The 17,430-nt window shown below is 38.5% G+C and overlaps 1 protein-coding gene across 1 annotated transcript in view; it reads left to right on the forward strand.

Annotated features, from left to right (window-relative positions):
- Positions 1-668: 668 nt before the first annotated feature.
- Positions 669-17,430, forward strand: part of NDFIP2 (Nedd4 family interacting protein 2) — a 63,424-nt gene continuing 46,662 nt past the window's right edge. Inside the window, exon 1 of the mRNA XM_030312496.2 lies at positions 669-956. Within this exon, the coding sequence (XP_030168356.1) occupies positions 684-956 (273 nt within the window). The 5' untranslated portion in view covers positions 669-683. The remainder of the gene's footprint in view (positions 957-17,430) is intronic.

Here is a 17,430-nt window from a genome sequence, read left to right on the forward strand (position 1 = left end):
TCACGTGTGCCTAATCGGACACTAAGACTGTCTTACAATGTTGCACACCAAGTGATTTCTTACTGTTACTTCCTTTGGCATTACTGAAGTGAGTACGATGACAAAATAGTCCTATCGTACTTCCTTATTTTCTTGTATCCTTCCAGTAACCTAGGGCTCTAGAGGCCTCCTTCCTTGGCGAGACGTGAGTATGGTTGAAGAGTCCCTGTTAGATTCTCAAATCTCATACTACCAAGAAGGGGACAAAACAGTATTTAAAAAGATATCCTTTACCTCACTAATGATTTTGAACGAGCATTTTAGGAACGTCTTAGAGACGGATCTCCCCGCATTGTCCTAGCCTCGGTGAGTTATAAGAGGAAGTGTTGGGTAAACGGATGACCCATCCTGAGGTGTTCTAGGAATGCGTTCCCTTCCTTCTCGACTCCGGTGTCTGCGTGGTGTGATTGTGTACCCGCCTGTGCCGGCGCCGAAACCCGTCCAATAGAAAAGACCTATCAAGGACGGTGATTTTTTTTTTCCGTCCCTTTTGCCACCGCCCACTCCCGACAAGCAGACAACCTAGACAGTTCCCCGGACTTGTCTTACTTTTCCATTTCCTTCCACCCAGCCAAACCCCGCCCCCCGCTCGCGACGCGAACGGACGCCGGAAGACCCCACGAGCATGCGCGACCACTGCGAGCATGCTCAGTAGCTCGCGCGGCGTTCTGGAGCTTCGCCGCGCGGTGGCCGACGCGGAGGTTTCCGCGACTGCTGCGGGAGCGACAGGAAGTGAAGCGGCCCGGCCGGGCGACCGCGGCGGTAGAAACAGCAGCGGAAGGGGCGCTGCGGCCAGGACGTCGTCGACGGGGGTGGACGAGGGGTCCGAGAGCCGAGAGGACTCGCCCGCTCGGAAGCCGGATCCCGAGCCGGGCAGGATGGATCATCACCAGCCAGGGACTGGTCGTTACCAGGTGGTGAGTTCCTGCGTCCCCGCCCCGGCCTTCTGCGCTGCCCAGGACCCCAGAGCTGCCTCCCGCCGTGGACCCGGGAGTCCCCTTCCTCCAGCTAAAAACTGCCTAATTCTTCTTTTTTTTCTTCACACCTTTCCTTGTGGAGCTTGTCTCTGACTCCTTCGAGACCCTTTCCTCTCAACCCAAGGCTCCTCCTGCCTCCCCATCCCTCACCCGCACCCTGTATTTGGCTGTAAGATACCCTTCTCCCTCCCCCTTCCTAAAACTTCTATTTGTTTTACTTCCTACCTTCTTGGTCATTTCCTTATTTCCTGACCCAGTCACTTCTGAGATATTTCCAGTGGATTGTCTGCTGGAAATGGTGCTGAGTTCACATACCTGCTGGGAAGAGGATCGCCGTCAAAAATGGAGCGGGTAGGGGGGAAGGAGATGTAAGCACGATGTAGGGTGGGATGTGGATTCGGTGAAAAATGTGGGTTGAAAAATTGTGTAACTACGGAGAATAGTGGGGCTGATCTGTGTCTTCAGCTCTAGTTAACCTTGCCATTTTGTCCTGTTCCATTTTGTTAGTATTCAGATTTTATTTCTATTCTCACTTGGGGGGGGGGGAGGCAGGAGAGGAAACAGGTTTTGCTAGAAAAAATGCAAATCCTGTTTGAAAATTATTTTTCACTAAATACAGGGTTTTCCAGTTCAACCACACAAATCTTTGTATGTTAAATGAGTGAAAAGTGTCCCTCTACATTTTCAGTGTCAGTTTCTCTAATGTAGTTTTTCCTGTAGTCTTAATTCTGGTAGTGTCGTTGGAGATTTCTAAACCCTCTTTAAAAAATGGGCTCAGCAATAGTTGACTGTTTGGTTGTAGCTAGGTAGCATGTTATAAACTTTCATGTGGTAATTAAACCTTTTCACTAAGGAAGAATAGGAAAGCATTAATATGTAGCATTGATGGTGCAATTAATAGTGCTGTTTGTGAAATTTTGCAGATGTAGATATATTAGTGCAGATTTCACCTCTCAAATATGTATTTGCAAATGTGAGACTTAGTTACGAACAGAGAATTCCTATCAATAAGTGCATTTTGACGAATACGAACGAAGGCTACTGAAAGATGAAATTCCAATGTATGCAGTTGTGCATTTGTCTAAGATACAAGCTCATGATGCTTCCATTTCATCTGGTTTACATCCTGTAAACCTTCAAATGATCTATGTTGAATTTTGTGAAAATTTATCTATTTTCAGAACGGTTTAGAAAATATTGCTGCCACTGTGGAAGGCATTTTTCTTTTCTTCTTTTCTTTTCTTTTCAATGTTTATACTTTTGAGAGAGAGAGGGATGGAGGGAGGGAGGGGGAGGGGCAGAGAAAGCAGGAGACACAAAATCCAAAGCAGGCTCCAGGCTCTGAGCTGTCAGCACAGAGCCCGACACGGGGCTTGAACCCACAAACCATAAGATCATGACCTGAGCTGAAGCGGCATGCTTAACCGACTGAGCCACCAAGGCGCACCCCGGGATAGTTTTTTTAAAAGAGACCTTCTTTTTGCAGATGTTAGCTAAAATAAAATGCAGAAAATATTGAGTACTCTTTCCAGTGTCTTTTTTCTAATCCCTTTCTTTTCTTATTTCTATTTGTTCCCTTAATGGCATTAGCTTTATTTGAATTCTTTCTCGTTGGGGTTTTGTGTGTCAGAATCAACTGTGTTCTTATACACAAGTCACTACTCAAAACATTTTTAACTGATGTAGCTGTGTCTTAAAATAATTTGTTACAGTTGCTTTCAGTAATTATGACTAGTTGAGATTTGACTTAATTATTACTAAAAAAATGTTTTTCTGACATCAGTGTATTGAAATTTACTTACCCAGTTTTAAGATATTTTTTCTTTTTCTCTACAATTCCTTTTGCAACAAATGGGTATTGCATACCCGCCCCCCCCCCCCCCCCCCCCCCCCCCCCCCCCCCACGCCCACCTGGAGATGTGTCCTACATAAGCTTTGAAATAGACTTTGAATGGGTGGAAGCATTCCTTCAGAGCAGAGGGCAAAAATTGGTTCTTGTAAAGATACTACTCCTGGTAGGATATCAGTTGTTTTCTTTGTAAGGCAAAATGTTTGAGAATCTTAGCATAGTTTAAATTTGGATTTTAATTCCTGTTGCTTTGTAATTACATAGCTATTTCATCTGTCTAGTATAACTCTGGGTTTTATTGAGGATGGCCTGATGAATAACTGTATCTAGGTATTCTGAAGAAGCAGCTGAGTTGTTGACTATTAGACTATTTGGGGACAAGTCTGCAGCTCTGGATTATATGATGAACACAACTGCTGTGTAGTTGTCTTTACTCAGTTTTTTTGAAAACTCTGGAATGATTAATAAATTATTGATCAATAAGTAATTTCAGTTGTTAAATGTTAAGAGCTAAGTAGGAGACAGGCAGATATGCTTAGGAGTACAATCGTCTGTAATGTTAATTTATCTCTTATCGATAGAGTTAAAATTTAGGTTTCCATATTGGAAAGTTAGTGGTGATGACCGTCAGAATGACTCATGACCATTAACCAGTGTACAAGTTTAATGTGGAAACAGCTTTTTCTGTGATGTCGTCTTCCCTTCTGTTGTTATAGGAGTCTGAATTTTGTTAAGTAAAGCAGTGGATAATAATGTAGAGCTACAAAAAGCCTGAATTATTACCCTTCTAATTTTAGAAAAAGCTAGATATGCTATATGGTTTCCTTGGGTTACGGGATTAAGTGTTGTTTGGTAGAAAATGAGCAATGTTGCTAAACTATGTAGTTGTTTTAGCTTGGAGTTGTTAGGCCACATTCTAACTTTGATGTTTTCTATTGTAAAGGATTATGTGCCTATACCAAGCTGACTACTAAGGTTTCAGAGATGTTCTGTATACAGGTTAAGTTGGCACTGTTGATTGTAGCAGTAGTTTCCCAAACTGTTTTCCAGAATGATGTAGTAGATGGTCTTAGAAGATTTATGGCATATATTAGTGTGTTAAAACAAATATTTGCATATTAAAACAATGAGAAATTCTGCAGTAAAGACAATGGTTTAGATATTTAATCTAGCTCTTCCTAAATTTTGATCACAGATTTTTAAAGAAAATTTTGAGATTATATTAACATTTCCAAAATGTTAGTTTTCTGTAAACCTAATGAAGTATTCATACTGTAAAGATCTAGATACTTTGGCCTTGTATTTGGAGAATTAGAGTTGTCCTTGATAAATCAGGGAAGGGGATTAACTGTTGATGGTTAAAAAAAACACATTTTAAAGTCATCTGGGCTTATATTTAGGTTGTGCTGCTTACAATTTGTGAGCTCTTACCTTAGTTAATTTATTTAGCATTTTGAAGCCTCAGTTTTGTCATATCAGTACCTACCTCATAAGGATTATTATGAGAATTATACGTTGTAATATACGTAACAGATGTAATACAGAGATTGTTACGTGGTAAATATTACGAATAACAAGGTATATAAACTGTAAAGTATTATATATCAGTTTTTGTTTGTGACCACTTTTGTATTTTTTTTTTATACAGCAACAGGAATATCAACTACTTCTTTCTTGTTCATGTCAAGTACTGTGAAAAGTCTTAAGATTTGATTTTATCCTACTTACAGGCTAAGAAGTTAGTTTGTTAATGTTTCATGGTTACTAGCAGAAAACAGGAGACTCCCAGATGAGAAACAAATAGCATTCTTACTCATAGTACAGCGAGCTGCATGAACATCAACATATTTGGGTACATTTTCCTTGCACCCACATCCCATTATGGTGATGGGTCTAGATAGATGCACTTGGTGGGTCACAGCACAGGAACTCAGGACCAAGGCTCTAGCACTTTAGCAAGCAACAAACAAGCTAGTTAACCTCTCCCTAGGAGTAGAGTTATGTGCTGTGGTAACCTTGACCTTCTTTGTTGCCTAGGTGACTTATTACAAGAATCCACTCAGTACCAGGAAATAGATAAGTTTTGCAGACTTTAACACTCAGCAAGAATGTGCACAGACACTTAGGCCCATGGCAGACTGCCATACCCAATAAATAGTACATGTTCTGGGTGAGATAATAGATGGGAATTTTTAGGTGTAGTCATTTACTTTTGTTTTCCATGTTAAGGAAATATTGCAGTCTTTTACCCTATGTTGCTGTCTAGTTTTGCCTTCTTTTCTTGGCCCACCTCTGTTCCTTTGATCCTTAATTGTTTGTTTCCTTTGAATTTATCAGGATTCTTTGGTTTATATTCTTACCACACCACTTTTACATCATCAGAGTTGCCCATTGCTTAATCCAATAGATACTTTTCAGTTCTCATCTTACTTGATTTCTGTTACATTGACCCTGGGAACCTTCTTATTCCTGAGAGGAAGACACTTTCTACTCTTTACTTCTCTGACTTCTCTTTGTAACTCATTTTGTACTTACTCCTTAAATGTTAATACTTTCTAAGGCATCAACTATTGTAATAGCTTACTTACTACTTTCTTCCTTCATCCAACCATTCTTCAGAATGTCTTTTGCACTGTGTGAGTCCTATTTGTAGAACCTAAATTTTATTTTCATTTCTCTGCTCAAAAATCTTCAGTGGCCTCTTAATTGAATGACCTGTTCCCCACATTTAATATTAGAACTTTAAAATACATATATAGAAATGTTGAAAAATTATACTGTTAACCCCCATATACCAAATACCAATTGTAGGATCTACAGTTGCCAGCAGTTAATCTTTTGTGTTGTATACCTGTCAGTCCATCTTCTTCTTCTTATTTTTTGATGCTTTCAAACTTGCAGATACCTTGCAGTGTACCTCACTGCAAACCACATGCTTATCATTAGCCTAGAGTTTGATATTTCATGGTTCTCTTTCTTTGAGGTTAAAATTAACATAGAGTGAAATGCATAAATCTTATGTCCTTTATTGGATGAGTTGTGACAAATGCATACACCTGGTAAGTCAAGTCACTTTCAAAATATAGAGCAGGGATCAGCAAACTATGTTCCAAGTACTGTTTTGTAAATAAAGTTTTATGGTAACAGCCATGTCTATTCATTTACAATGGCAGAATTGAATATTTGAAACAGGGCTACTGAAGTATTTATTATTCTGCCCTTTATAGAAAATGTTTATTGACCCCCTGATAGAAAACATTACTATTACCCTAGAAAGTTCCTTCATGACTCTTCCCTGTTGATTCCTATTCTCTAGTTGATCGCTGTTCTGATTTTTTTGACTTCAAATTAGTTTTGCTTATTCTAGAATCATATAGCATATAGTCAGCAAAACTTCTTTCACTCTCTATGGAGTTTTGGAGATTGATCTGTGTTATTGTGTATATCAGTAACTCATCCTTTTTATTGGGGAATAGTTTTTCATTGTATAAATTGAATGAATACACTAAAGTTTGTTCATCCATTGCTCTGTTGATGGACATTTGGGTTGTTTACAGTTTTGGGCTATTATGAATAAAGCTGGTAGGAATTTTGTACAAATCTTTTTATGGACATATGTCTTCATTTGTCTTGGGTGGAATAACTGAGTAATAGGGTAGGTGTATGTTTACTTTTATAAGAAACCATCGGACTTTTTTGAGTAGTTGTACTATTTTACACTTCTACCAACAATGTATGAAATTTTGGTTGCTCTACCAACTTCCAAAATTTTGGTGTTGTCAGTCTTTTTAATTTTAGCCATTCTGGTTGACTGATTGGAATTTTGAAGTATAATTTTTGTTTTTAATGTACAGACAGAATGGATGGGTCTTCTCATACCTGTACAATGCAATATCTTAGCAGTTCCCCCTTTTAATTTTTATGCACTAACTGCTGTTGTCCAGCAGTACTACTTATTATTAGTTCTGTAGCCATAATGTATTCTCTCTTTTACTTCCTTGGTTCTACATGTTTGTTTATCGTCTGACATTCTGTACCACACCCCTCTGATTTGTTTGCCTCGTAAAATGCTGTTCTTGAATGTGAAAACTACGAAACCATAATTGAAAGGTAGGGCAAGTTACTTGTGTCTGTCATCTACATCAAGGCAGAGAAAAGTTGAGAATCACAGTATAGTTATAATGAATCACGTTGTTGTATGTCTTTCTGCTTTCTAGACTGGTGTATTTCAGAGGTGCATCAGGGTTCCTGTGAATGTCTGATTTTTATCTCTTTAAAATAGGTTTTAAACTTATAAAAACTGTAATTAAGGAAATTCGCACTCAAGTGTATTTTATATCACGTTTCTATAGCTTGAAGATTAGTATTACGTTATTGTGTGTTGTCAGGGTAATTTGTTTTTGAATGGAGGGCATAATTAGTTTCTTTGGCTATTTCTGTGCTTGTAGTGATATTTACTGTAAGTGGGTTACTGATTTGATTAGAGCAGCTCTTTTTTTTTTTTTTTTTTTTTTAATTGTGCAAATGAACAAGAAACAACAAGTTTTGGTGAGGACGTGGAGAAACAGGAACCCTCGTGCACCGTTGGTGGGAATGCAAACTGGTGCAGTCAGTGGAAAACATTATGGTAATTCCTCAGAAAGTTTAAATAGAACTATCGTACAATTCAGTAATCACACTACTAGGTGTTTATCCTCAAAATACGAAACACTACTTCAGAGGGATGCATGAGTCCCTATGCTTATTGCAGCATTATTTACAGTGGTCAAGTTATGGAAGCAGCCCAAGCGTCCATCGATCGATGAATGGATACAGAAGATGTGGGATGTGTGCGTGCGTGCGTGTGTGTGTGTGTGGGTGTTCATGTAAATATAAATCAGCCATAAGAAAGAATGAAATATTGCTATTTGCAATAACATGGATGGAGTTAGAGAGTATAATGCCAAATGAAATAAGTCAGAGAAAGACAAATACCATATGATTTCACTCATGTGGAATTTAAGAAACAAAACAAACACACAAAAGAAAAAAAAGACAAACCAAGAATTAGATTCTTAACTATAAAGAGTAAGCTGATAGTTACTAGAGGGAGATGGGGGGTGTGAAATAGCTGATAGGGATTAAAGAGTATACTTATGATGAGTACTGAGTAATGTATAGAATTGTTGAATCACTATATTGTACATCTGAAGCTAATATAACACTGTAAGTTAACTGTACTGGAATTTAAAAAGCTTAAAATACTCTATTAAAAAATTATACAAATGAGTATACTGTATTAGCACACCTAATTGGAGGTTGAATCAAATGCTAGTTATTAATTAGGGCGTATTTGTTCATTACATGAGCTAGTAATTGTAAATGATTTGTGCAGTAATAAGTAAATGCATTGGAATTATATCATGAAAATATCACATTGTAGCTTATATGTTTATTTTATGTTTTGAGTACCTCTTGTCAGATTTACACTTAAGGTATGGGAACAGTGTTAGATATCATTATTGATTATGAAAAAGAGGTCCTATAACTAACTTATTTATTCAATATATAATTTTATGAAGTATCTTTGCCAAATTCTGTTTTAAGTGCTGGTGAACAAGACAGTTAAGTTCTTGTCCTATGGCTTATACTTTGGTGGAGGAGGTAGAACTAGGTAGTTTAAAGAAAATGAAACAGCCTTGTGGGATAAATAATACATTTCATCAATACTAAAATAGCAGTAAGAGAACAGTAATGACTTTGCATTATGTCAGGAATATGCTGAGAACTCTGCCAAGTGCTTTATGCATATGAGCACATTTAATCCTTGGACCACTTCTATGAAATAATGTCATGATCCTCGCTTTGCAGATGAGAAAAAATGAGACATAAAGAGGTTAAATAATAGGCCCAGCTGTGATAGATCTTGTATTCAGATATAGTTTTAGTTTTTTTCTTTTTAATGTTTATTTTTGAGAGAGAGAGAGAGAGAGAGAGAGAGTGAGTGTGAGCAGGGGAGGAGCAGAGAGAGGGAGACACAGAATCTGAAGCAGGCTCCAGGCTCTGAGCTGTCAGTACAGAGCCCAGTGCAGGGCTTGAACCCATGGGACTATGAGATCATGACCTGAGCTGAAGTTGGACACTTAACCTACTGAGTCACCCAGGTGCCCCTGTTTCAGTTTTATATTACTTTGTAGCAAACTACTCCATACACAAGCATTTTATTATGTTTCAGGATCCCATGGGTTGGCTCTTATCAACAGAGTGGTTTTTCTGCTCCATGCGATGTTAGCAGGGTCTGCAGCCATTTTGTGGCTTATTTGGATTGAACACTCACTTGGCTAGCAGTTGATGCTGACTATTGATTGGGAGCCCAGCTGACACTGTTGACTGACTCATTTCAGTTCTCTTGTGTGTTAAAAGTTAAAGCAGTCCTAGGTCCAGCCCAGATTCAAAGGGAGAGGAAATGAACTCCATCTTTCAGTGAAGGAGAGGCATGCATGTACATGGTGGTAATAAATTAGTAGTGACCATCTTTGGAGATGTCACACCAGTTGGTTTGACCCCTTGGTTGATTGGAATCAGGATAATAGAGAACTGTATCCATTCTGAAGGTATGACAGTTAAGATGAGACTTGATTGAACTGTTGTAGTTAATGAGTATTTCAGGTGTGGTAGTGGCCTATGGTGGAAATGAATTTATTTAAGAAATATGAAGAAAACTGTGGTAGAGCAAGATGAAGGGAGTTGGCTCATAGTGTAATGGGACAAACCATAGTAATTTTATGAATTTGATTGAAGAATGGAACTTTCACTTACAACTTCAGTTTATAATTTTTGTTTTATGAAAACAGTGAAGTCTAGCTACATAATTTGCAAGGTCCAATGCCAAATGAAAATGTGGTGTCCTGCCCTGGGGCAGTCCCTTTCTGTAGGTCTGCTGTCTCAACCCACAGCAGATGGACAACTCCCAATGGATTGCATCCTCCATGCTAGGACTTGCTCCATACATGAATCAGCAATAGGAGAAGACCTTGCTGGTTTGCCTGTGAATGTGTCATGGTGATACCAGCCTGGGATGGGGTCTTATCTACTTCGCCCCTCTACTCATGGAGCAAAGGTGGGAGATCAAGCTGAGCCAGAGAGTTCAGCTGACTGAGAATTCTTCCTTGGGAGGCGGGCTGCTTATGAACCAAGGTTCTAAGCCCCTGGCACATGGTCTGTTGTCCCTTTGGAGTTCACTTATAAAACAGAAGACCATGGGGGAGGGGAAGGGGGAAAAAAAAAGTTGCAGAGAGGGAAGGAGGCAAACCATAAGAGACTCTTAAAAACTAAGAATAGGGGCACCTGGGTGGCGCAGTCGGTTAAGCGTCCGACTTCAGCCAGGTCACGATCTCGCGGTCCGTGAGTTCGAGCCCCGCGTCAGGCTCTGGGCTGATGGCTCAGAGCCTGGAGCCTGTTTCCGATGCTGTGTCTCCCTCTCTCTCTGCCCCTCCCCCGTTCATGCTCTGTCTCTCTCTGTCCCAAAAATCAATAAACGTTGAAAAAAAAAATTAAAAAAAAAAAAAAAAAAAAAAAACTAAGAATAAACTGAGGGTTGATGGGGGGTGGGAGGGAGGGGAAAGTGGGTGATGGGCATTGAGGAGGGCATCTGTTGGGATGAGCACTGAGTGTTGTATGGAAACCAATTTGACAATAAATTTCGTATTAAAAAAAAACTCAGATTCAAAGATAAAATTATTAAGAATTTTAAGATGGTGACCACAAAGCATTAAACCCCAAGCATGGAGCCTTTTTGAGGCAGGATTCTGTGTGACTACACTGGTCATGTGCTCATGAAGATGTCCCTGAAAGTGGTCTTACTATGAAGGGGTGGTGATGATGATGATGATGATGATTATGATGATGATCTAGACTAGGTGTTGTCAAACTTTCTGTAAAGGGCCGAGTAGTGAATATTTTAGGCTTTCCAGGGTAACATGGTCTCTGTCATAACTTCTCCAATCTGCCGTTGTAGTGCAAAAGTATCCATTCTTAATATGTAAACAAATTGATGTGGCTCAAAAGCAGTGGGCTGGATTAGGCCTGCTGGCTGTAATTTGTCCACCCCTGTTGTAAATGATTTGGGAATGTACCTCAATCAGTCCTGAATTTGGGGCCCTTTGCCAGATGCTTTTGCCAAATTATTTATTTCACCCAGTCTCCAAAACAAACCCTTAGGAATGTGGTAAGGTTGTTTTGTGTCACTTACTTGTAATCCGGCGGCTACCTAGTCTGTCACTAGAATGGGGGTAGAGATGAATGGATAGTGGAATAGAGTATAACATTTTGCTGTGAGAATGGCAAAGACAGGTTTCTCATGTCTGGTAGAATCTTCATTCTGTTGGAGTGGTCACGTCATTGAAGCCATTCTTGGCCCTCTTATTTGAAATAACTACACTTTCTTTACAGTACTCCTAATTCCACTTTCTCAGTTTTTCCCATAGTACTTATCACCAACTGATACTCTAAATATTTTGCATATTTAATTCCTACCTCCTCCTTTCACCACAGGTGTAATCTTCATAAGGACAGGGATTTTGTCTGTTTAGTTCACTGCTGTATCTTTCAATACCTCGTATATGGGAGGCCCTTAGAAGTATTTGATGAGAATGAATAAACAAATGATGCTAGCTCCAGACCAATTTCGTACACTCAAAACCTTGCTTATGTTATTTTATTCTATTTTTATATTTGTTTTTCATTGTTACTGACACTTGGGATCTCTAAGGTTGTTGTGGTGGTGGTGTGTGTTTATGTTACCTTCCAACTTAACATGTATTGCCTTGTCTTTCTGTGTATACATGATTGACACCCCCTAGAGTTGTTTATTAACCCATGAAGCCATTTGCAGTGGCCCGGCTTAGTATCTTCATTAACTATGGAGCTGTGAGTACTCCTTTGGTTTTCTCATCTGTTTTATATTGGTTACTTAACGACTATTTTCTTTTTATTCTTTCCTTAATGTCAGACTTACATTCTAAAACATTGTCTGATTATGTGTGTATTAATAATATTTCAGAATTTTGTATATATTTTATGTTTATAGGCCTGACTTAAGTTTAAATAACTATAGAATACATTCTATTCTGCTGATGTTTATTAAATGTAAATTTACTGACGAGATCCTTGTAATTTGGACTAGCCTACCTAGCATGTGATCATAATCCATCCTGTGTCTGTGTTTTCATGTCTTGTTGTTATGGTTTCTTCCAGAGTTTGATTACATAGCTGGAATTAAGGTGTGGATAAAATTCTTGTTAAAGACATGCCAAATGCAAGTTGGGAAATGCTGCAGTGATCTAAGATTCACTATCAGATTATTTCAACTTGCTTACTTTTAAGATTTGTTTGAACTTGAACAATTTAATATTTTAAAGTTAGGAATGTGCTGTTGTTTAGTTTGTGATGTTTCTCCAGAATTACCAGTTACCTTATATAAAGAGAGTGCTGTTTAGCATAGGCTTTGAAAATCAGGAAATAAACTGGGTGGTTTTACCTCTTTACTAATTTTGAGGTGCTTAGGACTTGTAGACTTTAGATGTTGGACTGAAGAAATCCAGTAGTGACAGTTTTTATAGAACATCGTTCTCACTTAGAGCTTTCATTTATATCAGGGTGACTTCTGTGTGATTTCCCCAAAAGAGGAAGGGCCTTGAAATAAATCTTGACCCTTTTTGAGTTTTTGTTTAGAGAACAACATGAGCCTCTGCTTGATTTGTTATTGCGCTGTGCACTAAGGATATTTTGAACTCTTTTTACTTTTGTTCTCTTGCTCTGCTCCTCTCTAACCACCACTCCGAAGCATGCTCTCTTGCTTTTTGGCTTTTGAACATATTATCCCCCCTTTTTCTTATGTCCCTCCTTCCTCAGGATTAATTTCTGTTCTTTATTCAGATCTGTTTAGATGTGCTTTCCTCCAGAAAATCTTCTCTCACTGTCTGCTTCCTCCCTCCCCCATTTCCCACCCTTTACTACCAAGTTCTGTGTGTTATTTTAATACTGTGCATGGATCCCTATCATAGTTGTTGTTCTTTGGTATGTATTTTGTAAACCCAATGGGAAGTAAAGCTTAGGTCTGTCTTGTTTGTGATAGTATATATCATAGTTCTGAACCCATTATAGATGCATAGTGCATACTTACTGAAGAAATAGATCAGGTCTTTCTGAATGATTTCAGGTGTATGCATGAGTTACTGGTGTATTATCTTTTATTTGTAAAGTGAACAGTTTTCCAAAGTTACGACCAAAAAACCCAACAACGATGTTTTGCCTAGCCTATACAATGTTGATATTCTTGATGTCCATAATTAGGGTAGGTACTTTCTTTTAGAATAGTGCTGAGGAATCTGTTTAGATGAATTCTGCAATTTTTACATAATTCTTCATCTGACTGGTGGCTTGTATTTGCAAGATAGTGAACCATGGTTAGGTTATTTGATCTACTTATGGAAAGAAGGAGAATAAACTGTTTCCATTCATTGTGGAAGTTAGCTAGTGATCATTTTCTTCAATCTTCTCATTTTATAGATTAACTGAAGGAGGGGGGTCTGTTCCAGGTTGTGCAGCAAAGGTGGGAGGACAGATGTTACTTTATTACTTGCAAACGTATCAGTTAAGTTAAAATATATTACATTTTATAATATATGTTACAGTAGTAGATATTAATATTAATATCAAATACTGAGAAATAGTCCCCTTTTCCATTCTTTGTCCTCTAAGCCTTTCTCCTCAAAAAAAAAAAAAAAAATCTTTTTTAGCTGCTTTAACTCTGCATTTTTAACATACAATATGTATATTCATTTACTTATTGATTAATTCTACAGTTGATCCTTGGACAACGTAGGTATAACTTGATGTTACATGTATTATATATTGTATTTTTATAATAAAGTGTGCTAGAGAAAAGAAAATCTTTTTTTATTAACTTACTTATTTTTATTAGAAAGTGCACAAACGGGGGAAAGGAGAGAGAGGCAGAAGGAGAGCTAGAGGGAGTTGGGGGGAGAAAGAGAGAGAGAGAGAGAGAGAGGGAGGGAGAGAGAGAGAGAGAGAGAAAGAAAGAGAGAGAGAAAATCTTACGCAGGCTCCATGCTCTGCGCATAGCCCAACATGGGGTTTGATCCCATGACCCTGGAATCATGACCTGAGCTAAAATCAAGAGTTAGACGCTTAACTGACTGAGCCACCCAGGCGCCCCTCATTATAATTTTCTTAAGATTTTCTTTCCTCGGGGCACCTGGGTCCCTCAGTTGGGAGTGTCTGACTCTTGATTTCAACTCAGGTCATGATCTCGTGGTTGTGAGATTGAGCCCTGCATGGGGCTCCGTGCTGGGTGCGAGCCTCCTTAAGATTCTTTCTCTCCCTCCATCTCTCTCAAAAACAAAACAAAACAAAACAAAACCCAAGAAAGTTATAATGGAAATACAATTACAGTACTGTATTTATTGAAAAAAAATCCGCATGTAAGTGGACCCACACAGTTCAAACCCATGTTGTTAAAGGGTCAACAGTATTTTCTTACATGTCCTGCTTTCCCCTTTCAGATCTTGATCTTTGTAGTCTCACCTCTAGCGTCCAAATCTTGGCTCCTCGCTATAGGCACTGTAACCTGGGGCCAGTTACTTAACCTCTCTATGCTATAACTTCCTCATCTATAAAGTAAGGGCAGTACAAATGCAGGACCTACTTCATAAGATTATTGTGAGGATTAAATATATGAAAGGTACCTAATTTTTAAATCAGTAATAGTGTTTACATTTTATGACATGAAAATATTGTTCGCTACTGAGTCAGGTGGTGTATTTTGTGGAACTTTTTAATATTTTTAATAGAGTTGCCTAATTTTTATTTCTTTATTTTTCTCTGTATCTGAGTTAATTCTTTGCATACCCAATGGTGGTTTTTCAGAATTTGGTCTTCAGCTGTATTCTTTGTATCAGATAATTATTATTTTGTTCTTTGAAGATAGGCTTCCTAGAGCCCTTCTTCCTCCTTTTTCCATTTGTACTGTTTGTTTTCTAGGCTTAGTACAGAGCTATCATACTGAGACTTCTTTGTGTAATACTTTGCTATGTTGGATTCTGTTTCTTGAATTACAAGTCTTACTCTGATTTTGATTTATTCTTTTATTTCATTGTGACATGTTTTCTGGTAGGTTCCTAAGAAAAGATGCTTGGAGGTAAAATTCACTCAAAAATTTTGTTGCTGTTTTTTTTCCTGTTTTTCTGCTCAGATTCTCTGTCATTTCATTGATTTCAAGGTAATTTTGCTTTACTTCCTGGAACATAATTATAATAGCTGCTTTAAAATGCTTGCATGGTAACTATAATCTGAGTCATCTTGGAATTGGCATCTCTTGATTGCCCTTTTCCTGGAGAATGTTTTATATTTTCTAGTATTTTTTATTTCTAGTAATTTTGGATTTTATCCTGGATCTTCTGAGTTTTGCTGTGGTCCTCTGGAGAATATAGCTGTTTTGTTTTAAGAGCCATCCTCTCAGCTTTAGATTTTAAGTACTGCTTCACACTATGTGTGCAGTGGTTCAAATATGATATTAAATTTTAGGCCTTTACTAATCTATTTTGGGTCAGTCTTACACCTACATGGTTCCAAAGGTAGTGATGCTTCTGTACTTTCTGGCCGGTTTGGCTGCATTCCATGCTTCTTTTGGCCAGGAATAGGATTTCTATTGGGGTTTTAGTAGCCCAAGCCACAGTGGTTTTCCACAACTGTGGTTCTACCTCAGAGCAAAGCTGCAAAAAGAAATAAAAGGCGGGTGGTGGTGGGGTGCTGGTATTTTGTGCAGGTTGTTTCATCAAGTTTTAACTTTCCTCTACATCCCTATTTTCTTTAGTGTTCAGAGTGCTCAGGCAGTTGGGTTGCTTTGTATGTTGTCCCAAGTTTTTAGTTGCTATCAGTGGGAGGGTTTGACTTTAGGGGGCCTATACTGCCATGCCGGAACTAGGTCCAACTGTAGATTAGTGAGATTTTTTATTTTCTACTCCCTACGTTAACTTTCTTTTTAATATTTTTGTTTTTCTTTCATGTTGGAGATTTTCTTTAAGTTGGGTACTCCTCTAAAGGAGATACTTTTCTAAAAAGATTTGTGTTTTATAAGATGTGTTTATGTGTTCTTGACTTACATAGGTGGGCTTCAGTGTTGTATTATTTCTTGGTGAACCAACCAAGAATTAACAAATGTTAGTGTCTGCAATTTAGTTAGGAAGCTATGGCAATAGTTTAGGTAAGAGATAGTGGTGGCTTGGATTAGAGGAGTGGCACTGAAGGGAAGTAGATGGGTGGATTCAAAGATGGGGCGTGTGTGCGTGTGCGTGTGTGTGTGTGTGTGTGTGTGTGTGTACGTACTTGAATCAGCATAAGAAGTACTCAAAAAGGTCACTTTGTGGCAGAATGGATTACTACCCCTGATTTTTTTATTGGAGGCATTTTGAAATAGAAAGAGTCTGAATTTAGAGACAGTACAACCTGTATTTGAATCTTGGACTCTGCTTCTAACTAGGTGTGTCAGTTCAATTCATACTTGTTCCACCGTGCTCATTTTACTCAGCCATACTCAGAGGGTTATTGTAGAGACAAAAGTGGGTGATACATGTAAAGTGGCTTTGTCTTGTTTTTTTAAACTAACACTTATTGGAGTTTTACTGTGTCAGGCATTATTTGAAGTGTTTACAGGTGTTAATTTTATAATTCTTATAGAAACCCTGTGAGTAACCATTTTGTGTTTAAGATGATAAAACTGAAGCCCAGGTAGATCACAAGAGTTAGTAAGTGCTGGAGCCTAGATTTGAATCTAGAAAAGTTGATTCCAACCCTGTTGTGTTTAAACCCAGTATGCTTCTTATTCTTAGCCCAATTCAGGTGATTGGGGATGGGCTCAGAACTGTTTGTGCTAGTATTTTATTTCATTTGTCTATATGTAATACATGCCTACACAGTGCTATTCATTGACTCTAGTTAAAAGCAAAATTACTGTATAATGAAATATGTACTTTCAAGTCTTTTACTGTTTTACTTACGCTAACTAAAGATTTCTTTTGAAAGCAAAATTCAGTTTTGCAGAGAGTAAAGCATTTAGATTACCAGGTTTCCCCCTCCCCCACCCCCCCTGAAAAACCTATTTGGTAAATTTGTTTTTTTTTTTTAATTTTTTTTTTTTCAATGTTTATTTATTTTTGGGACAGAGAGAGACAGAGCATGAACGGGGGAGGGGCAGAGTGAGAGGGAGACACAGAATCGGAAACAGGCTCCAGGCTCCGAGCCATCAGCCCGGAGCCTGACGCGGGGCTCGAACTCACGGACCGCGAGATCGTGACCTGGCTGAAGTCGGACGCTTAACCGACTGCGCCACCCAGGCGCCCCAAGTAAATTTGTTTTATTATGTGTGCTGAGATTTGCTGACAGTTGGAATTTGAGTAACATAGAGAACCACCTACTCAGCTTCTCTCTGGGAAGTAATTTTGCTCTGGTTTCTTCAGAGGCACAAATTATAACATGTTTTTGTCTTGTGCATCTTTGCTCCTAGGG

This window comes from Lynx canadensis, chromosome A1, assembly GCF_007474595.2.
Source record: "Lynx canadensis isolate LIC74 chromosome A1, mLynCan4.pri.v2, whole genome shotgun sequence".
Lineage (NCBI taxonomy): Eukaryota > Metazoa > Chordata > Mammalia > Carnivora > Felidae > Lynx > Lynx canadensis.